This window comes from Heloderma suspectum, chromosome 17 (assembly GCF_057233095.1).
Source record: "Heloderma suspectum isolate Gila_16-S chromosome 17, 16-S_ref, whole genome shotgun sequence".
NCBI lineage: Eukaryota > Metazoa > Chordata > Lepidosauria > Squamata > Helodermatidae > Heloderma > Heloderma suspectum.
In genome coordinates this window covers 8,319,486-8,345,575 of record NC_139474.1, presented here as the reverse complement: position 1 = coordinate 8,345,575, position 26,090 = coordinate 8,319,486, and the positions used below count along the sequence as shown (strand labels likewise).

Genomic DNA, 26,090 nt, shown 5'->3' with positions numbered 1-26,090 from the left:
CAATTGGTCCATGTTTGAATGCTTTGCTGTGCTGGAAATTTTAACTGTTGTTGGTTTCAAGTTTGAATTGTATGTTATAGTGTTTACTGCGTTTTGCTGTTTTATATATGTTTAAATTCTCCCCCCCCCCCATTTTTTCTTGAGGCTTAGGCTTAGAACCAAGGCTTAGAATGCAACTTTTAATGCTTTGTTTTTGCTATGGTGATGGGAGTGCGGCTGGTGGGTGGGAGGGGACTGGCCCCCAGACCAACGGAAGTTGCCCACCCCTAATTTAATGAATGCATTTCTGTCTTGCCGTTCAGGGCACGTTGGCCTCACAAGACAGCTTATGAAAAGATGGGGGGAAAAGTAAACATATATAAAATAGCAAAATGCAGTAAACGCTATAACATACAATTCAAACTTGAAACCACCAGCAGTTAAAATTTCCAGCACAGCAAAGTATTCAAACATGGACTGATTGGAATAAGAATGCAAAGGTAGCTGTGTTGACCAAAAGAAAAATACCAAACTCCATGTTGAGAAATTCAAGAATCTATGTTGCTGTAATACCTTTATTGGACCAAGCAAATCATCATGAAACATCTTTCGGGATCCCCAGCCCCCTTCTTTAGGCAAGATGTTAGGAATGGGACGGTCACCTTTTGCTTCCCCCTCCCAACCTGCCTTTTTAACATCTTGCTTGGATTTATTGATTATTTATTTAGTACATTTTTAATCCGCCCAATAACTAACCTTCTCTAGAAGAAGGGATCTTGAAAGCAGAGAAAAAACAAAGTCTGTTTTCAAAGTCTGTTTGTTTATTATTTACATCTTTAAAGTGTTAAAACTCCGCTCTTCAGCCAGAAAGAGTTCCAGAGGGGCTTACAGATCAATAAAAGCAGGACAGTCCCTGCCCTTCAGGCTCAGTCCCTGACCTGTTTCCTTTCTAGCCTGTTGTTCCACTTAAGACCTCTGCCATTTTCTTCTGCTTCATGTGTACGCCAGGCCTCAGATATGCATGGCAGGGGAAGGCATCTAAATCTCACCAAAGGCATTTTTTTGCCATGCGATTCACGCTCTTCGTAAAACAATCTTTGAATGTTTTCCCGATCTAAGCCTCCTCCACCTCTTCCCCCCTCTCCGCAGGCCACCTCCTCCCGCACGCATCTTTCCTCCCAGGCTGCAGAATCCAGCAGACCGTCACCCCGGAGGGCTTCCGAGGACAAGAAAACCAAGTGAGGTCTTAATAGCAAAAGGTCCAAACTGCGGCTGCAGCAGACGTCTTGTTCCAGCCTGTGAATCCAGGAATCGCTTGCAGGGCTTCTAGAGAGCAATCTGGAGCTTCCGGCTCTGGATATCCCCCCGCCGCCCTTTTATGGTTAATCTTTCCTTTTGATTTTTAAGAATCCCGTCCCCCGTTTTTATCTCGCTTCCCTCCCTCCCTTTTTTATTTTATTTTTTTGCACTTTAACAGAGGGGGGAAAAACACGCAGCTTTAAAGTTCCTTTCTGTACCAGTTAGTGCCTTCCTCGAAACCAACCAACCACAAACTCTGCATGCCGATCGCATGCCTTCGTCAACCTGCTCTTCAACTCTGCTTCTGGATGTTTGTCAGCGATGGGAGGTGGTGGGCTATTCCTCTCCCTGAGAGATCCAGCTTGACCTTGCCAGTCGGTGGAACTCCGACCCTTCGGGATATTTTCCCTGCTGCAGAAGATGTCAAAGGGGACCATTTATTGTGCTGGGCCTGGTCCAAAAAAAGAAAAGGAGAAAACACCCTCTATAATCCTCAAGTTCCTTCAACCCTTTTGTGCCTTTGTGAAGCTGGACAGCACCCTCGTGCCTCGAGTCGGAGAGGGGCCCTCACTCGGCCAGCCACTGCCTTAGAAACGAATCTCGGTTGGCTCGTGTCGAGGAAGAACAGAGACCCAAACACATCGTTGGGGCTTCCCTGCGGCTGTCGCCTCAGTTCCTTGGATCATTCCCAGTTCCCATTCTGGCTCGTTCTGTATGTCGGTTCCTGGATGCGCTTGACCCTTCCCCTCCCGTGTGACGCACGGTGAGCACCATGGAAGCCAGCTTGCTTCGAGCCCAGGCAGGGTGCTGCAGGCATGCCTTTTCTGGGCAGGAGGGGGAAAAATGGTGGGCAGGCGAAAGCTCGTGCACTGTTTGTTCTTTGGTGGCCACTTTCAGGGTGCATTCTCTAAGCAGGGCTCTGGCGACCTGGGAGAGGGCCTCGATCAGACCTTGGACAGTCTGTGACCCATCCAGCCAAGTGCAGGCCAGCAGAGCGGCTGCCTGCCCGGCACTGCAGAAATGGTGTGTGTGGGCAAGAAGACGTGAAACCCAGCTGGCGGGCCACCGATTGTGCAAGCCTGCTGTAGATCGATCCCTCGGTCAGGCAAAATCTTGTCAAGAAGGCCTTGGCAGCTGGGAACAGGCCTAGGAAATCCATTCTCCCAAATGGGGAAGGCAGAATCAGCCAGCCAGGCTACCTTCCCACTGTTAGGGTACCTTCTGGGGCAGGGAGAGGCAAAGTCTCCCATTCTGTGCAGGGCTCCAAACTACCTGTTTTAACCCCCCCTACCTTACTTTCACAGTTGACCAAAAAAACCACCCCACCCCATTGCTTAGAAACTCCTGTCTAGCAGTTTGATTTTGACGGAAGCCAGAAAGGTCAGGGCAAAGAGTGTTTGACTCTCATCTTTCTCCTAGGGCCGTTCCTCATTCCTGCTCCAAACCCACTTTTGTTATGTGCTTTACCAAAAAGAAGAAGAATATTTTTCTGTTCATGGCTCTTCATACTCCAGCCTCTCCTTAGCCCAGGTGTTCATCACACACGGTTTCATAGCTTTATAAGGGCTCACTTGCCTTTGCCTCGCCTCTGCTCCTTTGCCGTTTCTCCCCCCTCCACAGCTGAATAATAGTCCATTCCTTCTGATACATACATACATACATACAAGCACAAGACGAACTTTCCTCGTCTTTTGACCAAGTGAATTGTGGGGACTGGGAGAGAAGAGGGAGGGAGAAATCGGTGTTGTGCAACTTGCATTCCTTTAATTCTGCTGGTTGGGGCAAAGACATTTAATTCAGCAAAGACATCGACACCAGTTTTCTCCTCCAAGTAACGTTATCTAGGGCAGGGATGGGCAGAAAGTAGATCTCCAGATGTGTTGGACTCCAGCTCCCAGCATCCCTGACCATTGGCCATGCTGGCAGCATCGAGCTCCCAAACATCTGGAGATCTACCTTCCGCCCACCCTGGATCTGGTGGGCAGAATCCCGCCTCTGCAGGCATTTTGGACAGCGTTCCACACATTTTATTGCACGTCACAGGTAGCTTCTTGCTTGCATGTACAGGTGTATTACCTGGTTGTGGGTAGGGATGGATGCATTGTACATACCTCGCTCAGCCCGCTGCTGTAACCATTTGAAGCACGGGTGTGTGTGTGTGCGCATGCTCAGGCTGTTTGCATCTCTCTCCTGCATCTGTTCCTTTTCAAAGGTTATACCAACAGCACAAAAACAGCGGAACTCATTTTTGTCCTCTTCCAGCCCCCCCCCCCCCCCGCCACTTCTTACATCCAGGTAATATATGGAGTCATCCTATGCTTAACCTCCCCCCTGCCCCCAATACTCCTGCAGACACACAGTGCCGGTTGCATGATCAAAACATGTAGCTGTGGCTTCTTGTGGGCTGTGATGTGTGCTGGCCATGATTTGCATCATCGCCTCCCGGCCACGGCTTAGCGTGTTGGCCAAAACTGGGAGCCATGAATCGCCGGAGGGTTAAACAACCCTCAAATAACCCCTGGGGTTTGGTAGGGTTATCTGAGGGTTGCGAAACCCTCCGACAAGCTGTGCCGCCCGGGTCTGAACGACACGAAGCAGTGATTGTGCAGATCCCATCCGGCACACGCCACGGCTCATGAGACGCCACCGTGGCTTGTTTTGATGGTGTATAGATGTCACTTTTTTCTGTCTTGGCTGCCTTGTGAGATTGAGAGATGCCCGTCTATGCCTTGAAATCCATTTGAAGCTCAAATTAGTTTGGAAAGGAAGGGGGAGCATTAAGCTCAAATCGCGGACCAGCTCACGCTCTCTCTCTCTCTCTCTCGCTCTCTCGCTCTCTCCCTCTCTCCATGGAATCGCTTTGATGACAACTGCTGGGAGTCTAAGGCAAATGGGACCCATGTATCTGCTTGCACAGCCAGGTTGTATTAGAGCTCCTTTCTTGCTGTCGGGGAGCCCTTTCTCACTTCCCCGTTTTAACTCCCTCCACGACCTTGTTAGTCATGTATTAAAACTTTTGGCCGGGGACCAATGCTGTGGGGACGTAGCTGCCAAATTGTATTTATAAAGTGCAAGAGAGCAAAAATAAATATGCATTTCCACTTTGCGACTGCAAAAAATAAAGACCAAGATACTGAACTTGTGGTGTTTTGAAACGTGTGCCCCCCCCCTTGGTGCTTCCAGACGAGGCTTTTATGGCGCCATTGCTCTGCATCATTCAGCCAAGTTTACTCGGGTCCAAACAGCATTGTCTTCTAGTTGCTGACCTTCCGGCGATTTCCCACTGCTTCTTCCATCTTTTCCCCTTAATGCAGAAAATCTGTCAGGGAGAAAAACAGCTGCACAATACTTTCTGATGAATAGCGTTTGGAGCCCTCCATCTGGAACCACCCGATGTCATCTTCCGTTTGTAACCCTCCTGTCTTTTCCCACTGTCTCTTCATGCCCCCCCCCCTTTTAACCACAGAAAATCCCTTAAGGCAGCTTTTCCCAATTGCCCTTGAGATGTGTTGGACTACAACGCCCAACATCCCCCAGCCAACACATCCAGAGGTCACCCAGCTAGAGGCTGTATTCTGGGGCAAAAGATGGAATAGCTGTACAATGTCTTTGTAGCCTTGGGAGCTGTGTATCTCCTGATGGAATGGTAATCCCGGTCTTACATGTGACTGCCTTTCCTCCACCCAACCCAAAGTACCAACCACATCTATACCCACCAAGCCCCGGGAACGCCACAGGTCAAGGACTCCTGAATCACTCGCCTTTTGGCAATGCCGCTTCCCTTTAAAGCAGGGGTGGGAAAGGTGGGGCCTTCCAGCTGTTGCTGGACTACAGTTCCCATCAGCCCTAGCCAGCATGGCCAATAGTGAAGGATGATGGCGTCAGTGTCCAACAGCATCTGCACTCTCCCCATCCATGCTTCAAAGAGACAGGCAAGGCTGCCTTATGTTAGACAAGCCGTCTATCTCTCCCGGTGCTCTCTGCTCTTACTGAGAGCGGAGTCCCCAGGGTCATGCACAAAGGTCTTTCTCCTTACCTCCTGCTGGAGATGTTTATCTGGAACGGGGAATGGGCGTAGGGTCAGAGCAAAAGGCGTGAAATTTGGAGGGGGGAGGCAGATTTGGTTCCTGGGCCTGACATTCTGCAGCTCTGTCTTACATCAAAATTTAGAATACGATAAACTTCCAGAAAGGTTCGTTTCTTTGGCAGCAAAAACCTGACAGAAACCAAGAGCTGTCTTAGGCGCTAACAGATTTTTTGTCGCATCAAGGGCCGGGGGGCCATTTCTGTTCCCAGACCCCCCCTCCCCACTTCAGTTTCCCCCAGGATTCGGTTTCGTTAAAGCGGTGCTGGATCTTCTGCGGACCGACAGCCAAATTCACTTTCAGGGAAGTGTGGCGGGGAAGGGGTGTATTCCAGTGTTGGTGGGGCCAGAGCTGAAATAGGCAGGCCAAAATACCCCAGATAACATCTTTTAGCTTAAGGGCGCAATCTTATGCATGTTTAGGCAGCAAGTCCAGCAATTCCCAGCATCCCCCAGCCAGAATTGTTGGACTTTTTTCAGCCTAAACATGCATAGGATTGTGCCCTTAAACTTTTACTGCCTGTGAGTGAGCTTTAGGAGAGGTGTTTAGGATGGGGTAAAAAACTGCACAAAGGCTGGGAGGGCACCAAATGATGCGGGGGGAGGTGGAGGCCTGAATTTGACCTGCAGTTCTTAGAAGGACATTGCAGACCTGCAATTTCAGGTTGGTTTACGGATGCGTCCAGGCTGAGCGTAAGATGAGGCTCCCCCTCGGTAATGCTCCACCTGATTCCTGCTCCCCATCAGGTGTCTAGGGGAACACATAGCACCTTAGGATTTTAGCGCTCTGCCTCCTTTTCAGACCCAGTTCCAGCACAAGACTGATTTCTTTCTACACACACAGGCTCCACTCGGTCCCTTGTGCGGTGGGGGGAATTAAAGACGAGCCATCTCTGCCCATCGCCTGTGCTTTCTTGGGCCATCCTGGCCCCCATTGAAACACATCACCAGAATGTTACTGGTGATCAACTGCCCCTGAAGAGGTATTGCTTCAAGGCACCTACCCTGATACAAAAGATTTCAGGATCACATAGTCGGGAAGGAGCCTGAATCTCTGAATCTCTTTGAATCTGAATCTGAATCTCTTTGCAGTCAGAGGCCTTAGCTGTGAACCCCTGAAAGGTCACTCCAACCCCATAACCATTTTGCGCCTTGTTTATGTATTCAATTGATTTTTAAAAATTAAAAAAAACAGCCTTCATCCGCAAGGGATCCTAGGGCGGCATACATAACATTACGAAAAGACCGTTGTTTATGTATTTATTTACTATTACGTTTATATCCAGCCTTTTTCCTCTTGCAAGGAACCCTTGCATAGCCCCCCTCCTCACAACAACCCTGTGGGGTCGGTTAGGCAGAGGGTCAGTGACAAAACAACAGGCATGAAAACGATGCAACCAGCAAGCCAGTGAACGGACAGATCAAAAGGAAGCAAGGAGAGACGTCCTAAATTTTTGGAGCGGCCCAGAGACTCGCATTCGGATTTTTGGTTAGCGCCGAATTTAACAAGGTGCGGGGAAACCTTTCTCCAGCAGGGGGCAGCAGCCCCAGCCCTTAAACATCCCCAGATGATGACAGGGAAGGTGGAGTTCTGGTGATCTCACCGCTGGCCTGTGTACTGTCTTGCTGGTTGCACTCTCTGCAGGCCCCTGCATCTTCTCGGCTGTTGTGTTGAGATCCGGCCGGGGGGCACGCTGCCGCGTCTGCCAGCCCAAGGTTGGTTTGTTTCTGTTCATCGAACCCTCTCATCCGCTGAGTTGAAACCAGCTGTCGATCTGGCACAATATTGTCGACCCGGGAGTCGCTCTCTAGGGACTCCCTAATACTGGTCTTTCCCAGTTCCTTTTAACTGGAGGTGCTGGGGATTGAACCGGCAACCTTCTGCTTGCAAAGCAGGTGTTCTGCCACCGCAATCCGTGGTTGCAATCTGCTGGAAAAATGCCTTGTTCTCCCTGCCGGGTTATGGATTGAAGGGGATGGGGGAATGGGCAGTTTGGCTTCTTTGCATTGCGTCAGCCCACCTCTCTGGACCAGCTAAAGTGGCCCCTTACTTCTTTGCTGTAACTGGTGGCGCTGGGACAGGGCAGCGAGGGTGGGGGGAGGGAATACATTGTGGGGAGAGTGCAGAAGGTTATATTTTCATTCCTTTCGGCTAGATGTCTGAAAGGGTACTTTAGAAAGGGACAAATCTAACAAAGACATATGCTTCACGTGAGTGCTCCAATCCGAAACACAGCCCCCCCTGCCCCCGGTAAGTCCTATCGAGTTTGATGCAGATAACTTTCAGGGCAGCGCGTTGTGGACCACAGCCTTTTTTTCTTTTCATTTCCAGTTTATGAGCCCAGTTTATGATTTTAGGGGAGAAGTACCTTTCGTTCCAGTAACACAATGGAGGCGGGGGAGGCCGGGAAGTGACCAGTCTGAGAGAGGGGGTCAGCCCCCTCTCACCGCTGGCCCCCTCTAGTGCTGCCTGGGAGCATTGCTTCGGCAGATCTTTGACCAGGAGGGCGGTGCAGGTCATGAAACCCCAGATTTGGAAGGGGCCTCAAAAGGTCATCCAGTCCATCCCCCCGCCAAGGCAGGAATTCTACCGCTGTAGCATCTTCGATAGGTGACCATCTAGCCTCTGGTTAACGGAGTCCAGCAAGGCAGCCTGTTTCACTATGAAACCGACCGTACCCTCAGGGGGTTTTTCCTAAAAGTTTAGTCCAAATCCCCTTTCTCGTAATATGAACCTGATGCGTTGCGTCCTCCCCTCTGGAGCCCCAGAGAACAAAGTTGCTCCCTCTTCTACATAACAGCCCTTCAAATATTGGAGGGTGGCTGTCATATTGCTTCTTAGTCCTAGTCTTCGGCATGCATGCCTAGTAGGTACATACACCCTTGGAACTGTTTATTACCCTGATCAAAAACGAGCTTCATTTCTTTTTTGTGGCTTCTAAAATATTGTGGTAAGCTGCCTCCAGAACAAAGGTGGACAGCTGATCAGTGGTTGCGGGGGGCATGGGAAGGTTTTTTGCCCATTTGGGGGACCCAGGTTGGAACCCCAGGAGGGTCCCTGTGTCAGGGTGGACACTGAGCCCATAGCATCCCAGAGTAGTTCTGATTCTGAGGAAGAGCAGTCGCTCCTGGGAGGGGAGTGCACTCCTCTTTCCCAGGGCCAACAGCTGACGGAGATTCCTCCCACCGGCATTCCTAGCTTTGATAGCAGTCCAGGGAGTGACAGAGCGCGGGAAGCAGACTTGGTGGATGCGCGACATCGACGCAGGGAGCGGCGCCAAATGGAGGGTGCAGAAAGGAGGCGTAGTGCCCGGTTGGCGCGCAAACAATGGCTGCGCCCAGAGGATCCAAGGGAAAAGGGGAGGGACTCTCCCTAGTCCTTAAGTTCAGGGGTCTGCCAGTGATTCCCTTTCAAACGGGGACCAACTGTTCCAACTTAGGGCATAGGTACTGTGCTGCTCATATCTAGTTGCTAACGGTAGAGTTGTTAAGTTGTAAAAGAAGAATAAAGCTTTGAAAGGAATCCCTTTGTCTATGTCTGGACTTGGCTACTGGATTAGGCCTCCAAGGAGCCCTTGACACCCTGTTTAAATAAGCAAATTTAGCCTGGAGATGTCCAGTTACTGACTCTGGCTTTTATATATATATAGCGAAATAGCCACTCTGAGCATAGAACCTAGCTGGAAATAGACTGAGCAAAAATGGTCCGCCCGTGTTTGTGGTGCTGTTTGTCCCTTGGGGAGGCCAGAGGCCATCCAGGCCACCTCCTGTCTTTCTAAGATTCTGATTCTAGACGTGGAATAATGATCCAGTCCAGGAGGCTGGAGCAAAATGGAGTGGCTGTAGCCACTAGGCCTGTTGCCGGTGGTTACCAGGTTGTCACAATTCTTCTGGGCCCTCAAAAGACCCCTCCAGCTGGTGTCTAGGAAGGAAGGGAAAAATCAAGCCAGGCCAGCAAGATGTCTGAATTTTTTGTGTGGTTCTGTGAGAGGGGTTCTTGCCAAAAGGCTGCCCACCAGCCGAAGACCCTGCCGGCCCAAGAGGGCCCCCAAAAGCAGACCGTGGCCTCAGCCTGCCTTGGGCCTCAGGCGTGCAAGAAGAGTGCTCAGCCACCTCTTCCGGACAATCCCGTGAAAGTTGAACCGGAACGGTTGAAGACGAGTCCCAAGGGGCCTGCGGCATTGAGCCTAAAAGAATCCCTGCCTGGCGGTGAATCGGCCAAGCCTAGGAAGGGCCTGAACACAGTGTGGAAGAGGGTGTGCTGTGGGAGGGAAGCCGAGGTGGGGCGAGTGAAACGCCCGGAAGACGGTGCCATCGGGAAGAGCAGCCATTCCTTGGGGGGCACCCCCAAAGGCTTCGGGGGCTGCGCCCCACAAGCTCCCAGTTTTAACGATAAGCAGCTGGCGAGGATGCCCAATACCTTGCAGGGAAGTGAGCCGGGATGCCCGCTTCACCATGCACCCCACACAAAAGCCAAAGGAGACCCGCCCGGGGGGCCTACCAGGGCCCCCCCGGGGGTGTCGAGGCTGGGCGTTGTAGGCGTGAAAAGAGCCAAGAAGCCGCCTCGCCAGGCCTTCCCCTTCAAAGGTAGGGGCGCTCGGCACCTGCCCAACTGAATCCCCGTGAAGCAGGGAGAAAGCTGCTTGCGGAGCGGGGAGCTCTAGCGATCGAGCCCAGCCGCGTGCAAAAACAGAAGAAACTGTTTAAAAATAAGTAAATATGACACACGCCAATGAAAACCCTTCCAAAGTCACATGGCCAGGGAGGAGGAGGAGGAGGGGAGGGGCATATCTTTTACCATCCTAAAACCAGGATAGGATGATTCCTAAGGTACCTTGCAGGGTCTACACATTAATTCTAGCCCCGCCCTCTGGTGTGACGGAGAACAACCCTGCCTGACATCCCTTCAGATATTCGAAGACCATTATCATGTTTCCGGGGCCAGCGTCAAGGCTAGGCGTGGTCGGGCACCTGCCGAGGGCCCATGCCCCAGGAGGGGCCCCCTGACAAGAGCCCCTGCAGTTGCTGCTCCTCTTCACCACTGCAACTGCTTGTCCACTTGCCTCTCGCTCCGGCCCAGGGAACGGTGGTGCTGAGAAGGGGGAGCAGGAGATGCCGCAGCCCGCTTGCTCCCCGGCTCTCTGCCTGTCAAGCAAGTGAGCGGGAGCCACGGGGAGGAAGAGGCGGGAGCAAGAGTGGCTGGTGACCATGGCAGTGCGAAGGCGGGCTCCCCGAGGGAGGGGGCCCATGGAGGGCGCCTTGCCCAAGGGCCCTCCAAAACCTGGAGCTGGCACTGCACGTCTCCCCATAATCTTCTCCCAGCTCTTTCCTCGGACATGGTTTTCAGACAGCTGGGAAGAGCCGGTTCTTAAAAGCTGGCCTTGCTGAAAGCTCTTGCATCTGGGATGGAATTGGTTTGGGGACCCTTGGCTGTGAGAAGTGAAGTGGTGTTTTGGCAGGGTGTTCCAAAGGGCCCCCCCCTCCCGAAACTGTCCCCGGGGCGCTAATCGGCTGCGTCCCGAGCACTAACGGAGCATGTTGTTTTTGATGTCTCAGGTACCGCCTCAGCTGTTGCGCATGGAAACATGGATGTGAAAAAGAAGACCGTCCACAAATTTGCCAACTCAAAGCTGCCCAATCTGGTAAGGGGAATCTGAGGCAGGGGATGGTGGACAAAGGTTTGTGAATGGAGCATATTTGTCTCAAACAGGTTGCTGGCTCTCACCGGGGCTGCCTGGCGTAGGACGTTTCAGAAATGGAATCCAAAGCTGTGCACGCCACTGCGTTTATTCCACAATTGCGTTGTGCAAGTGCAGAATTAGGTAGTTGGGCGTAGCATTCGGCCTCCCAAGGATCTTGGCTTTTGTTTTTAAAAAGTTTTCTAGCTCTTATGGAGGCAAATCTATGTTCCAAAGCACATGCTCCATGCATGGTAGAATCTTGGCAGCTAGAGTTGAGCTCGGGTTTCAGCAGTGAGGAGGAACCCCCGGTGTCTTTTGCAGCTGGTTTCTTCTGCCCACAGCGAACAGAAGCAGACAGACATAAATCTGCTTCATTTCCACAGGTTCTTTGTGAATGAATATAAACAGATCCAGGCATGTATTTCAAGCTAGGCTGGGTCATCCAACATTCTCACTTTCAATCAGTCTTGTCTGTTGTGTTTCACTAAGTCAGCGGTGCAGAACTTTAGGCCTGGGGGCCACATCTGGCCCTACAGTTTCCCCAGGTGGCCACACCCCCTTTCCCTTTTTCCCTGACCACCAATCATTTGCTGGTTTTTCCGGCTTTTGTGCAGTTTTTTCGCCCATTCTAAAAGGTTGAAATGCTTCTCCTAAGGCTTGGTTATCAGCTATCCAAAGTGCTGAAGCCTATGCCCAAAACGGGTTCAGCACCTTGGATTGCTCCCTTAGAGTTCTGAATGGTTCTGACGAGAACCCAGAATGGATTCACAGCTTCACCAAAATCGGAGCAACCAGCCTCCACTAGCAGTAAGAGCATTCAGCTAAACTAGGCTGGCATTTTGACTCCACCCCTTTTGCCTTCAGTCCCGCCCACCACTGGAATGTGGCCCCCGAGAGCTCCAGCATGGAATTTGGCCCTTGGAATGAAAGAGGTTCAACACCTCTGCTTTAGAGCAGCAGAAAACAGATTTGCTCCATCAACGATCTGACCGTTCTTCAAATAGTTGACAGTAGCTATGATATCATCTCTTTTTGAGGGGAAACAATTCTGATCAGCGTACAGAATTTCTCAGCCTCACCTGGTCAGGGGGAAATTATATTTCAGAAGCAAATATCCACCAGCCACTCAAGGAAATTGGTTTTCTGCTTAACTTAATTTCTATTAAATTATAATTTTCTACTTAATATAAATTAAATTTTCTACTTAATATAAATTACATTTTCTACTTAATTATAATTTTTATTAAAGAAGTAACTTATGAAAGAATAAAGAAGTAACTTACAAAAGACAGAAAATAACATAATATACAGTGCATAGATTCATAAGACAAAGTTAATAAATATTAATATGAACGGAGGGGTAAAAGGCAGTGTTTTGTAGAAGGTTAATAAGGCATAGAACTAAGGTTAATAAAAATTAATTAAGGTATGGTTCAGTAATATATAAACGTTTAGTCCCGGAACATGCAATTAATATTAAATAAATGCTTTCAATGGTAATATTAAAGTTCTTAGAAATATTAGGCTGCATTCCTATACACCTACCTGGGAGTAAGCCCGATTGAATTCAACGGGGTTTACTTCTCTGAGTAGACATGTGTAGGGTTGCATGGCTGGTATTCATCCTCTAACTCCTCTTTGAGGAATTTGTAGGTCCTTTTTTTTTTAGATTGATAGCTGTTATATGATGGGTGGCATCTCTGTGGTGGGCAGCTGGGAATTTGAAGCTGTTCCCTTACAGGCCTGTACAGTCCTTTTGACACGGCCCCTCGGGGCACATCAGCTGCTTTCGTTCCGTTTTGTTGTCCATCCTGTTTGTTCGGAATTGTTAGTTATGTCCAGGCAGGGACCAGGAGAATTTCTGCCTTGGTTCTGGGAAAATTCCCAACCGTTTTTTCCTGGGTGTTTGTGGATAAAGTCTCGGTGACCATGGCGATGTGCAGTGTGGGGCCAGGATCCGTTGAAGTAAGTGAGCGGCGTGTCTGTGGGGGATGGAGTGGGAGTTTAAGGCAAACCAGAGTATGGTTGTAGAGCAGACACAGTTTATATATTTGGCTGTTCGTGGGTTGCAACGGTGCAATTACATTCTGGTAGATTTGGGACTGAATGGTCTTATGCAGGCTACACTCCTTAGATCAGGGGCGCAGAACTTTAGGCACACAGTAGGGATGTCAGAGAAATCTGTGGTGGAATCAAGTGAGTTTGGATTTTTATGAGTCCGACCCATGGATTCTGCAGCGGCCTGGCTTTTCCCCAGTAGGTCAGATTCTGTGGACTTGTGGGCTGTTTTTCTAACTTTCCCAAATTTTGCGCAGATTTAGTAATAGAAAAATATCCATTTTTTAAAGCCCAAAATGTGCGCTTCCCCCATAGGTTAAACCATGAAAATGCGCATTTAGGGGGATTTGCACATTTTGTGGGGGGATTTGCGCATTTTCATGAGTGTGGGCTTGCGCAAATGTGAAAATATATTTTATTGTTTTAAACTGCCTCGGGAGGGCTTCTGCTCTAAAAGGAGGCCAAGACATCTTTTAAATAAATAGATAAATAAATAAATAAATAAATAAAGTAAGTTGTGCAAATTGGGAAACTAAAAGAACTCCTATCCTGTCAATGAGTGGATGATGGAACAAAAGGTGCTTGACAATCCGTGAAATGCAGATGGAATGAGTTTTACACAATTGTACCTCCCTACCCAGGGGTCAAATCCAGCCCTCTACGGTTCCCAGAAGGCCACGCCCCCTTTTCCTGACCCCACCCCAGTTCTCCCAACCAGCAATGTTGGGGTGGTTTCCTGGCTTTTAGTGCATCCCCCCTTCTAAAAGGCTGAGATGCCTCTCCTAAGGCATAATTACTAGCAGTAGGACCTTTAAGCTAAAATACGTTGGTGTTTTTTGTATTTTTGCTCCGCCCCTTTTGTCTTTGACCCTGCCCACCATTGGGATGCAGCCCCCGAGAGGTTCTCCGGTTCTCCAGAATGGAATGCAGCCTTCAGGCTGAAAGAGGTTCAACACGCTTGCTTTAGGTGGCAACGCGTTACTTTGCTTACTTCAAAACGTGGGAAGCCTGCCCTCCTGCTCATTCTGCTGGTGGAGGGGCGGCCTGGAACTTTGCCCCCAAAGTCCTGCTCTGATGGCGCCAATGGTGGGGGGAAAGACTTTGGCCTTGTTGCGATGTATGCATATTGTCTGCAACTCCAGTTCAAGAGATAGTTGCTTCCTGGAGAGTACCGGGTTGTGGAAGGCAGAATTATAGCAGTCACCAAACAGATTAACTCTGTAGGTTTTTAAAAGGAGCGAGAGCGAGAAGTGTTCTATCGCAGCCAATCTCCGTTGTGGGCAACTGGAAATTTGATGATGTTCCCTAACTGAACCATACCTTGCTCATGATATGGCCCGTCAGGGGCCAAAGGTCAGTTCCAGTTTTCACCCTTGAGTCAGCCATTGTGAGTTCTGTCCAGGCAGGAGTTTCCATCGAGTTGTCTTGGTTTCATTGAGGTTATCAGCCCTTTTTAACAGGATGCTTGTGGGGTTATGACAGTAACCGATGCTGTTTGTAACATGATGCACTTCTTTTCAAAATGACACCGCTAAAATTTTGTGCCAAAGGAACCCAAATCCTTAATCTCATGAACAGCAGACATCAGTGTTAAAAAACTGCACAGACATGTGCTTATTAAAATATTAATGTTTTAATAACTTAATATTTTGATATTTTCATTGTTGTATTTCCTGCTTAGGTTGGGGTTTTTTTATGAGTCTAAACTGCTGCAAAGGCACCTGCCGGTTGGGTGGTATATAATTTAATAAATACATTTCCTGTAAGTTATTCTTAGTTCTGCTTAGTTATGGAGTGAGGTGCTTAGCAGGGGTCCCATCCAGTTACTGGACCTAATCACCCTTCTGGTTTCTGAGCTTTCAGAAGCCATTGGCCACATATGCTTTCCTTGCAATCCTAAGAGCTAGAAACATGTTCTTCTTAAAAAAAGGAAAGCAAAGGTTTCCAGAATTCTGTGCCAAATTCCACATTCTGCACTTTTCCCAAGTGCATACAGAATCACGGACAACACACAGTAGATGTTGTAACTCTGGGGCTGTTTTGACTAAAGGTGTGCCAAATATCCCCCCATTTCACAAAACTGGGGGGAGTTGTCGCTCCTCCCCGCCTCCCCAAAGAATACCTTAGGAGTTGTGCTGCATTAATGTTGGTTCTAGGGACATTCTGTTGCCCGTCAAGCAGCTACTGGTTTTTTTTTAAACCAACAAACAAAAAGAAAGAAAAATAATTTAAAATAAGATAAAAAATAAACCTTGGCTGCCTTGAATTAAAGTAAGATAATTACTCCTATGAATAGCCTAGAGTTCCCCCAACCAAAGATTGATCGGATGTTGGAGGGGGGTGTGTGTGTTGCCAGCCTGCACCCCCCCTTAAATTCTGGGGAAAAAGCATTTTTGTGTCGCCAGTTTTGACACTGCTCTCATCCGTTCCGTTTCCCAGGAAACAGAAATGCCTTCAGGGCATGTGTGTGGATATGAGTGTGCGCCTGAGTGTTGCAGGCGGAAAGAAGATTTTATTTATTTATGTATTTAGATGGTTGGTTTTGTACTGACCATAGGCCACAAAAAAGCAAGCCGTACGAATGGACAGGGCGCATGCTGTAAATAAAGACAGCAGCTCTGCAAAAAATAAACGCAACACACGATCAACACCCAGGCGTCCAGTCTGCAATCAATTGCACAAGCATGTAAAAAATGTTTTCAGGTTTTGGCTGCAGGCAGCTAAACCTCAATGCAGCCCCTGATCTGACAATATCCTCCTTTGGATCGGCCGGTAAATCAATGAAGGGGAAGGATCAACCCTTCGGAAACTGATGGAGAAACTTCTCAGCGCCAGCTTCCTCAGAAATGGTGGAGCATTTCAAAAACTCATGGGATGTTCTAACACACTTGCGCCATAAGCAGAATCAGGAAACTAAAGACGTATTTCGCTGTTGTCCCTCAGTGCTTATGTGTTGTTATTTTTAAATGCATACCCTGCCAAAACCCCGTCGAGAGTGCTCAGAATCACTCACAATAATAAGTTAAAATAACGCAGATAGAGGCCCAGTTCACATCTAACAACCTACTTTTTTTTTTTTTAAGCCCTGGGTTGTCATGAATAAGCCAAAGTGCTAGTTCGTGCCGGGGTTGTTTAGTGTGATGTCCGCACCCAGAACGCTGGCTTGTCTCTGCCCTGTCGTGCTAAACAACCCAGGTGTCAGGGTGGACACTGAGCCCATAGAATCCCAGAGTAGTTCTGATTCGGAGGAAGAGCAATCGCTCCTGGGAGAGGAGCGCGCTCCTTTTTCCCAGGGCCAACAGCTGACGGAGATTCCTCCCACCCACATTCCTAGATTAGAAAAAGCAGTCCAGGGAGTGACCCAGCACCGATAGCAGACTGGTTGGATGCGCGGCGCAGACGCAAAGAGCGGTGCCAAATGGAGAGCGCGGAAAGGAGGTGTAGCGCCCGGTTGGCGCTCGAAGAACGGTTGCGCCCAGAGGATCCAAGGGAAAAGGGGAGGGATTCTCCCTAGTCCTTATATTCAGGGGTCTGCCAGTAATTGCCTTTCAAACGGGGACCAACTGTTCCAACTTAGGGCATAGGGATGCTGCTGCTCAGATCTAGTTGCTACCTGTAGAGTTGTAAGTTGTAAAAGAAGAATAAAGCTTTGAAAAGAATCCCTTTGTCTGCGTCTGGACTTGGCTACTGGATTAGACTGAGAGAGCCCTCCAAGGAGCCCCTGACAGCTAAAAAGGGGCGCGCTCCTCTCCCAGGAGCGACTGCTCTTCCTCCGAATCAGAACTACTCTGGGATTCTATGGGCTCAGTGTCCACCCTGACACCAGGGACCAACTCTGGCTTGTTGGGGGAGAGACAACCCACAGTTCCAGGTTTAGACATTGCGCTCAACAACTCAGAGTCCAACTCTGGCTTGTCGGGGGAGAGGCGAGCCAGAGTTCCGAGTCTGGATGTCATCCTAAACAACACACCAAACAACCCAGGGACACTGGCTCATTCACAACCACCCAGGGTTTAAACCCCTCCTCTCTTGGCTTGTCATTATGTGCAAACTGGGCCATTTACACAATACAAATAAACAGTTAAAAAAGAAGAAGATGGCATACAATGGAACAATCGCATCAGATACACAGCAGAAACAATGGGATTCCAGCTAGCCTCCATCAGTTCCCGAAACAGGCTGGGCCTTCTTTAACAGAGCTGTGTTTGTGGCTCATCTGGAATGTCCCTTCCACATTCTGAGCTGTCGCATGATTAGCTGGCTCCGAGTTTAGCTTTGACAGGCTGTGTGTGTGTGTCTCTGTGTTTAATTCCCTAGCCTGAAATGTTCTCTCTTCGGTTTCCTGTTTTGTCGCTCTCAAAGGCAGCTGAATGCGTTTGCCCTGTTTCCTCTGCTTACAGGATGACCTGCAGCCTGGGGACTTGATAGAAATCTTTCGCTTTGGATACCAGCACTGGGCCATCTACGTGGGAAATGGCTATGTTATTCATTTGGCTCCGCCAAGTAAGGATCTCTCTACCCCCCGCCCAGTACGACTGCCTCCCCCCTACCAGTAAACAGCCCCCCTCCGCCCACCTTGCTCACTCCTGTGCATTTTACCTGCAGCTTGATCCTCGGAAAAGTATCGGACGTATGCCTGACAATCGAGTTGCTTTAAAAGCCAGCAAACCAGTTAGCATCCCCAACCTCCATTGGCTGAGGACTAGAATGTTGTTCAGTGTTTCATTATATCACTGTGTGTATCAAAATGCTCCTACTTGGGCTGCACTAAACAGATACGGGCCATTTTCCAGCTTTTTCCCCCACCTCAAGATTGGCGGTTTTGTTTGGGGGCGTGAGGCGAAATCCTTTTGGGGGAGAAGAGAATCAGATTGGCTGCCATTTTGTTTCCCCCAGAAAGCCCAGCTCCAAGGTGCTTTTTTCCTTTCCTTTTTTCAATCGGGGGGAATTCAAAATGGCTGCCATCATAAAAAATGGCCGCTTCCTTTCCCACTCGTTGTGGGCCGCCATTGTCGCGGACAGCAGTTGGGCATCAGCAGAGAAACACACACTTTTACAGAGCGGGCAGATCTTTCCTCCAGGATCCTTTGAGCGGGGGCACACAGCTACTGGAACAAAACCATAAGAACGTGGATCAGACCAAGGGTCCATCTAGTCCAGTGTTCTGTTCACAAGTGGGCAACCCGATGTCCCCATGGGAAGCCCAGAAGCAGGACATGAGTGCAACAGCACCCTCCTGCCCACGTTCCCCAGCAGTGAGCGTTTTTGAGAGGCATATTGCTTCTGACACTAGAGGAAATAGCCACTGATAGCGTTATCCTTCGAGAGTTTGTCTGGTCCCCTTTTAAATCCATTCAGGTTGGTAGCCATCTATATATCATAAGAACATAAGAAGAGCCCTGCTGGATCAGACCAAGGGTCCATCTAGTCCAGTGTTCTGTTCACACAGTGGCCGATCAGCTGCCACAGGAAACCCACAAGCAGGGCATGAGTGCAACAGCACCCTCCTGCCCATGTTCCCCAGCAGCTATATAGGCAGACTGCCTCTGATACTGGAGGCAGCATATAGCCATGAGGACTAGTAGCCATTGATAGCCTTCTCCTCCAGGAATTTGTCTAACCCCCTCTTAAAGCCAGCCAAAGCAGTGGCCATCACTACATCATGTAAGTGTGTAGTGCAGATAAGGACAGAAGAGCTATCCCAGACCAAAGGTCCTTTATGCCCACCATTCTCTTTCCAGCAGCAGCAAGACAGATGTTGTTTGTCTTCAGCATCTGGTATTCAAAGAAATACTACCCCTATACATGGAAGTTCCATTTACCTATCATACCCATTGCTAGATACGTACATCTAAGTTCATAGCCATCATCACTCTGTGGCCCAGCTGAATTCCAGTGCTGTGCTGAAATCTGTCCTCCCAATTTCCTGAAAGTTTTCTTCCCCCATGAAAGAAGCTTCCATTTTTCTGCCTCGTTTTCAGAGTGCTTTAGAATTCCTTTGGGCGGTGTTTTTGAGCTTACCTGATTGCTGTGAGGGTGCTGTGTATTTCCATCCTTTCTGTTTCATATCTCTCCATTACCCTGCAGCCTCCCTGGCTACCCACGCTTCCCAATCTGAAAATGTCCCACAGGAGGAGTTTCATTGTGCCGTCTTCCTGTGGGCTTTAATTGAAGCGTGGGAAGCCAGGGAGGCTGCAGACTGCTGGTGAGATGATCATACAGTGAAAGACAAGAGGGTCACTCCCCAAACCAGCCATCTTGTAACTAAGGGAAGCGCAAGAAGCCCACACCCCACCCACAAGAATTTCACTGAAACATTTCTCCTTTGAAATGCGTTTGGAAGAAGACACATTTGATGAGATTATTTGATAAGAACACAAATTGTGTTCTTATCAAATTGAACAAGAATGGTTGGAAAAATGGCAGAAGAAACGTTTGGCACGGCACCTCTGGATTCCGTAACACAGGTGATGTTTTCATGGCTGTGCCTTTTCTTGCTGGCTCTCCGCCTCCCCTGAATCATGCTCTCTTTTCCTCTCCTGAAGGTGAATTTGCAGGGGCAGGCTGTGCCAGTCTCATGTCCACCCTCACCGACAAGGCGCTGGTGAAGAAGGAGCTGCTGCGAGAGGTGGTGGGCAAGAACCGCTACCGGGTCAACAACAAGCATGATGCCAAGTATCCCCCGCTGCCCGCTACCAAGATTGTCCGGCGGGCCGAGGAGAGGGTGGGCCAGGAGCTCGCATACAAAGTCACCAGCGAGAACTGTGAACATTTCGTCACTGAGCTGCGCTATGGTGTGGCCAAAAGCGACCAAGTAAGTGTTTGTTTTTTAATGTGGGTAATAATAGCCCCAATTAATAATATTGTTATGCACTCCCTGTTTCTGAGTGGTGAGATGTTTTCTGGATTGCACTGTCAAGTTTAGTTTCCAAAATGGCGGTGGTAGGGGCAATGCACAAAAACCAGGAAACAACCAATCGATTGGTCGTTGGGGGAAAGGGGGCGGGGCTAGGAGAAATGGGTGTGGCCATTTGGAGAGCCCCAGAGGCTGGATTTGGCCACCGGGCCTGGGTTCCTCACCCCTGTTCTGAAAGGGTAGAATGGGGCAAACCTCTCCTCTCCACTGGAGTCCCCTGACATGCTCTTTCCTTTGCATCGAAGGACTTCCTGGCTTGGTTGACTGGCTTCTTCCTTTTGATCCTGCAGGTCCGGGATGCCCTGGTGGGGGTGAGCCTCGCAGGGCTGGGTTTGGCCGCCCTGGGAATTGTCGGTGCCGCTGTGGTCAGGAAGAAGAAGCAACAGAACCAATAACAGAACCAATAACAGAGACTCTGAGACTTCTGCGTCCTCTTGGGTTGCATTTTTTTTTTTTGAGTTTAGTGTTCTTTTCGGAGTCGACTTCTTAAAAACACAAACAAAGCCGGTACGATTTGAGGCCACAGTTCCAAAGCCCCCCTCCACTTTCCTAACTCCCTGTTTGGAGGGTGGCATGCTCTCCCCGCCAACACCCATGTAAAAGTGAGTGGGGCGGAAGGTGGGGGCTCTCCCCATAACTGTTTTTGAGACATGACACACCATGGATTGTGTCTCCCTGCTACTATTGACTGGACACTAACTGGAATGGGTTCCATTCTGGAAGAGACAAGATGCTTGTAGCTGAAGGGGGCTGAGGTGGACAGAATAACCATAAGGCCTCCTAGTAAGTTTGTGGCAAAGCCCAGATTTGGAGTGAGGCCTTCCTGACGCGTAGCCCGGTCTCAACAGCAGTGTTAGCTAACACTAACTTTGGAAGAATGCAAAACGGATGGCGGTAGAGGCCATTTTGCCCAGGGTTTAATTTCTATCCCTTCCCTTTAATTTCTATCCAACATCTGTTCTATCACTCCGTAGCAGAGCTCTCTGCATTTAAGCAGTGGTCTGGTGAGAGGCGAGTTTGAAATCCAGAGTTCGAAATCCAGTTCCCTCGCATTTCAGACTTTCCGGCAGCCCGGGCCTTATGTCGAGGCTGAAGACCTGTTTGTGGAAATGGAGGCCTTGTTTCCATCGGAAGGCATCCCTTGAAGTTGTTCCAGAGGAGGCCGGCTTCCCCAGGAAGATTCAGCCATTGTCTGCCCTGCTGTTGATGCCGTTCATTCTCAAGTGGCTCGTTTCCCTGGGAACTCTGTGCCTCCACCCGCCTTGATGCACCAAAGGCAACACCCCTGCGAGCATTTATTCATGCGAACGTTGTGTTTTCAACCCAGGGCAGCCTCTGGTTGACCCTGGATACGTGTTTCAACAAAAGCAGGAGTGTATCGAAAGAACCATTCTCCTAAAGTCACCTTCGCCTAACCTGGCACCCTCTCAAGGGGTTGGACTACAACTCCCATGGACTGTGCTGACACGGGATGCTGGGAGTTGTAGTGCAACCCATCCGGAGGGTGCCGGGTCAGGGAAGCCTGTCCCAAGTGTGTGACCATCCTCAAAGGACAAACAGGGTCCTGTCCCTTTAACGGTGGGGTGGAGAAAGGAATTTTGGAAGTGCGAGAGGGCGGGGAAATGACACACTTGCCGAAATTCCTATCCTGCCGCATGTTTGAAGAGACAGGAGCACCATTTCTGGGCATCTGTGTAAACCAATTCTCATATTATGAGGAGCTCAGTTCTTTTAGTGATTTCTCTGGTGGAACTTATATGATGAAGCCAGCGAGGACATGTTCATTTTGGAGTGGTCATGGTGGGAGATGGGAAGTGGAGGGGATGCAGAGGTAGATCGGGGTGTGTGCGTGGTCGAAATGGGTGAGAATTCTGTTTGGTTTGATTTTTGATAAGGACTCCCCCAAACCTGCAAATCCCTTCAGAAACGGGGATGGGAAGAATGTGGGTTGAGTGGGAGAAGAAAGCGAAACTGACAGATTCGTCCAGAGGGCTTTGAGTGCTTGGCTCTTAAAAGTCTGCCTTTCAGCCCCTGTGTATTCAGCCACGTTTGTGGTGCTGAATTAAGGTTGCCATCTCTTTTTTCTGGCAGGCTGCTTCTCATTAACAGCTACATGGCAGGGAGTTACAAAATGGCTCGCTCCATGCTGGGAGTGGCTGTACCTATTGAATTTGTCTGGCGCAGTTCAGTGAGAATTTTGTTTCTGTTCCTTTTGGATAAGAATGTACCACTGTTTGTACATTTCTTCATATACCGACCGGAAACAAGTTGAGATGAGATTTAAAAAACTCAAATGTCAGAGAAAGCGAAACTGACAAATTCGTCCATCCCTGGTGTGGGCTGACCGGGGTTACTAACTGACCAGAGGAACCCAGGCCTGGCCTGCTCATGGGCCATTAAGAGAGGGTGGATCTGTAGAAATCAGCTAGTGGTGAGGTATAAACAAGATTGCCTGTTCATTGCTTTAGATTAATTAATTTTATTTATTTATTACATTTCTATCCCACCTTTTTTCCTCTTTAAGGAACCCAAGGCAGCATACGTAATCCTGCTCCTCCATTTTATCCTCACAACAACCCTGTGAAGTAGATTGGGCTGAGAGTCGGTGACTGGCCCAAAGTCACCCAGTGAGCTTCCATGGCTGAGTGAGGACTACAACTACAACCCGGGTTTCCCAACTCCCGACTCCCAGTCCAACGCTCCCACCACTACACTGCTGTTGGAGTGGAGGAGGGGAACCGGTGGTCTCTGTATCTTGCTGGACTACAATTCCCATCATCCCTGACCACCCTCCAGCAACATCTGGAGGGTTGTGGGTTCCCAACCCCTTAGTGGCACGAGAGCAAGGTTCAAAGGTTTCTTTGGCAAAGTGTGACTTGCAGAAAGTATTGCCTTCTACCGATGCCCAGGCAAGAATTGCCAGTCGCATGTGAGGAAACAGGTGTGTCGTTTTGAAGGACGAGCCTTTCCAATGTGAAAGGCACCTAATAACTAAGTTATACGTAATTTTGCACTAAAATTAAAATTCTGTGCTCAGCAAAGCATAATCCTGCAACTTGTATAAATAATGTCCATGTGCATAATTCCTCTAATTTTCTACAATTTATTCTGCACTTTAAGTGTTTTGCCTGACTTATTCTGGTTTTGCTAGCTGTGTGGGGATAAGCAAGGGGTACTAAATCCCTGCTTCCAGATTTTTGGAAACCTTAGGGTCAGACTGGCTGTGATGCCTTTTGCCCAATTCACAATTATGTGAGCTGCTTTTAAAAAGTAAATTGCAGGTGCAGAAGGCCTGAGCTGAATTGGGACCCTGACATGGGTGGCAGAGATCCTTTAACCCTTTGATGTGGCCCTGTCACCACACCTGAAATTTACTTTTAAAAAGGCATTTACACCATTGCTAATTATGTGAATGGTGTCTCATTTGTTTGGCCCTTAGTCAGTCATCTTTCCGCCTTCTGAGATGTCATTAAGTTTATGGTTGTGAGCTTTGAAGGATATCTCTTCAATGATAAGGGCTAGAAACTTGGTTAAAAACAAACAAATCTGAAACCGGTGATTCCAGAATCTGCTCCCAAACCCACTCCCGACAATATCCTGGCACAAATAGAGATCTTCTAGTTGAGAGCTGGATATGTAGTGGGTGATGGTTGTCAGCTGACTGAATTTTTCTCCTCTGCCACTGACTCACTGTATTATCTTCACTGAAGTTCTTTACCCATTGCTATGTGCCTTTATTCCTTCCCCGCTTTGCATTTGATAAGTCTCTGATGACCTTTGCAAGACACCGTTGAGGCTTAATAGGTAACCTTCCAAGTGCTGATAGCTGTCACTTTTATTGTATATCAATAAAATAGACATCTCAATAGAAGATAACAGTAAAGACAAGATTTAAAAAGGAAAATACACATTGCAGTCTAACAGGATAGTAAGTCTTACAATTGCTACACTACAAGAGTGATAAACCCCTGTTCCTTTTACTATAAATATCATTTTTACTAGCCTGTGTTTTAACAGAAGTTTTATAAATGACAGAAATACTTCCACGAATAAAAACTTCGAGCTGATCAGAGTTTTTGTGTGAGTTATTACGGGCAGTTAGGGCTAGGAGATAGCAGCTTTCAGCAAGAGAGATCTGGACTGCCTTTTCAGTTCCAGGGCTTAACTCTGGCACATACGACATGACTCGCCTGGCACCATTTCACAGATGGAAACAGAGACACGCTTGTAACATCCCAACTCCTCAAACCAAGGATCACTGCATGACTTCCTCTCCACGCTATTACACATTGCTGAAAGCTCAAATTCACTCAGCGTACGCCGCGTTCATTTGCACAGCAAGAGTCTGTCCGCTCATTTAAAAGCCAACAGGATGATGGTTCTGTTGGCTAAACAGGGCCGTCCCAAGACATTTTGCTGCCTGAGGCAAAGAACGAGATGGTGCCCTGTCCCCATTCCACACACAGAAGCTGACTGGGCTGAATGACCAACTTATTTTCAAAATATTTTCCTAACAAACAGTGATATAAAGTAAAGTGGCTAGAATACTGAAGCAAAGTGATATGGAAAACAAAGGAACCATCACTCTAGGGGTGAAGCAGTTATGCTTATATTTATGTATGTTTTAATGCTTTATTATTTTATTTCTAAAAAGGAGGAAGAAAAGGCAATGTATACATAAAATCATAGAACCTATAAGTCTATGTTTTTGTTCTTTTCCTAAGCTGGACAAATTCAGTACATTTTGCCATTTTGGCCATCACCCATGTTTTACAGTTAAAAAAACAAAAAACATTAACAATTGCACCATTACATTTAAAAATGAATGTGACACTTGACTCAGGATCCTGCTTTGCCCTTTGGCAAGTCAGCCGATCTCTCTAGGCCCTCTGCCTGCCCATTTCGACATCTCCAGCCCAGGCCTTGTCCAGCACAAAGGCGATTACGAACCTTTACCCACCCCGCCTGCAACTGTCCCCAGTCATTAAAGTCTCCAGCCGCCGTCCTCTTTGCTCTGCTTGCTAAAGTGTGGGTAGGGCACAGAAAGGAGCCGACAAGGGCACGGGATCTAGCACAGCTCCTCAAGATGTCTGGCCGCTTCTACGTGAATAGCAGCTGCTGCTGCAACGGGGAAGAAAAGCGCGGAAGCTGCCGTCTCTGCTTCCCTGAGCTGTGTCGTTTTGTGGGATACCCCTGCTGTCGTTTCCATGCCGTTCTGTTCATGTGCACTTTGGCATTCCTCTGCGATGCTCTGTAATGTTTCTCCAGGCAGATTCTGCAGCACCTGTTGAGTTATACATAGCCGTGAGGTTATGCTGCTCAGACTTGACTTGTAGTACAGAGACGTCTAGTAACTCTGAGGCTACCAGAAAGCTCAGATGTAATGTTGGGTTTTCCCCTGTTTTTTCCATCTAATCTGAACAGTGGTTTGCTTGACTAAGCCCTGCTCTAGAACAGAGAGAGTCAGCATGTGCATTTACACTAGGACGTAGATTGAGAGACACGAAGATGTGAACTTCCTGACGTGATATGCTCTCTCAAAAACTACTGGTCCCAGAGTTCCTTGTGCGTAGGCAGGAGGGAGGGAGAGCTGATAGAAGGGACAAAGCCTCATAACAATCAGGGATATTGATCTCAAGGACAGTGGGCGCCAATGCTGCTGATGTACAGGCCCCAAATATATGAGAGCAAACACACATGATACGATAGCACTCTTCAAGTACTTGAAAGGTTGTCACAGAGAGGAAGGCCAGGATCTCTTCTTGATCATCCCAGAGTGCAGGACACGGAATCATGGGCTGAAGTTACAGGAAGCCAGATTCCGGCTGAACATTGGGAAAAACCTCCTGACTGTTAGAGCAATATGACAATGGAACCGATGACCCAGGGAGGCGGTGGGCTCTCCCACACTGGAGGCGTTCAAGACGAGGCTGGACAGCCATCTGTCAGGGATGCTCTGACTTGGATTCCTGCATTGAGCAGGGGGTTGGACTCGATGATCTTATAGGCCCCTTCCAACCCTACTATTCTATGATTCTATGATTCTACCATGTAGATATAAATCAGGAAGCCA

The 26,090-nt window shown here is 48.7% G+C and overlaps 3 protein-coding genes across 6 annotated transcripts in view; all 3 read left to right on the top strand.

The window, feature by feature from the left end:
* Positions 1 to 4,414, top strand: part of ATL3 (atlastin GTPase 3) — a 38,414-nt gene extending 34,000 nt beyond the window's left edge. For all 3 annotated transcript variants that reach the window (XM_084823594.1, XM_084823593.1, XM_084823595.1), the window contains exon 13: positions 1,129 to 4,414. In XM_084823594.1, the coding sequence (XP_084679720.1) occupies positions 1,129 to 1,221 (93 nt within the window). In that variant the 3' untranslated portion in view covers positions 1,222 to 4,414. The remainder of the gene's footprint in view (positions 1 to 1,128) is intronic.
* On the top strand, positions 1,334 to 24,084 carry LOC146334370 (phospholipase A and acyltransferase 3-like). 2 transcript variants are annotated; one of them, XM_084823599.1, is made up of 5 exons: positions 1,334 to 1,360; positions 10,919 to 11,004; positions 17,502 to 17,604; positions 19,647 to 19,915; positions 20,308 to 24,084. In XM_084823599.1, exons 2-5 carry the CDS (start codon positions 10,948 to 10,950, stop codon positions 20,410 to 20,412), a joined length of 534 nt encoding a protein of 177 aa, XP_084679725.1. In that variant the 5' UTR covers positions 1,334 to 1,360; positions 10,919 to 10,947; the 3' UTR covers positions 20,413 to 24,084. The 2 variants fall into 2 exon arrangements, with proteins under 2 accessions (XP_084679725.1, XP_084679723.1); XM_084823597.1 differs by lacking the exon at positions 1,334 to 1,360 and adding an exon at positions 6,929 to 7,078.
* On the top strand, positions 9,249 to 10,055 carry LOC146334371 (uncharacterized). The gene has a single exon (XM_084823596.1). It carries the CDS (start codon positions 9,322 to 9,324, stop codon positions 9,976 to 9,978), a length of 657 nt encoding a protein of 218 aa, XP_084679722.1. The 5' UTR covers positions 9,249 to 9,321; the 3' UTR covers positions 9,979 to 10,055.
* Positions 24,085 to 26,090: the final 2,006 nt, after the last annotated feature.

Bases quoted from the DNA above. Each gene is read 5' to 3' on its own strand.
- LOC146334370 (XM_084823599.1), top strand. From the start codon at position 10,948: ATGGATGTGAAAAAGAAGACCGTCCACAAATTTGCCAACTCAAAGCTG. The intron at 17,605-19,646 runs GTAAGGATCTCT...CCTCTCCTGAAG, and splicing joins TATTCATTTGGCTCCGCCAA to GTGAATTTGCAGGGGCAGGC. The intron at 19,916-20,307 runs GTAAGTGTTTGT...TTGATCCTGCAG, and splicing joins GTGTGGCCAAAAGCGACCAA to GTCCGGGATGCCCTGGTGGG.
- LOC146334371 (XM_084823596.1), top strand. From the start codon at position 9,322: ATGTCTGAATTTTTTGTGTGGTTCTGTGAGAGGGGTTCTTGCCAAAAG.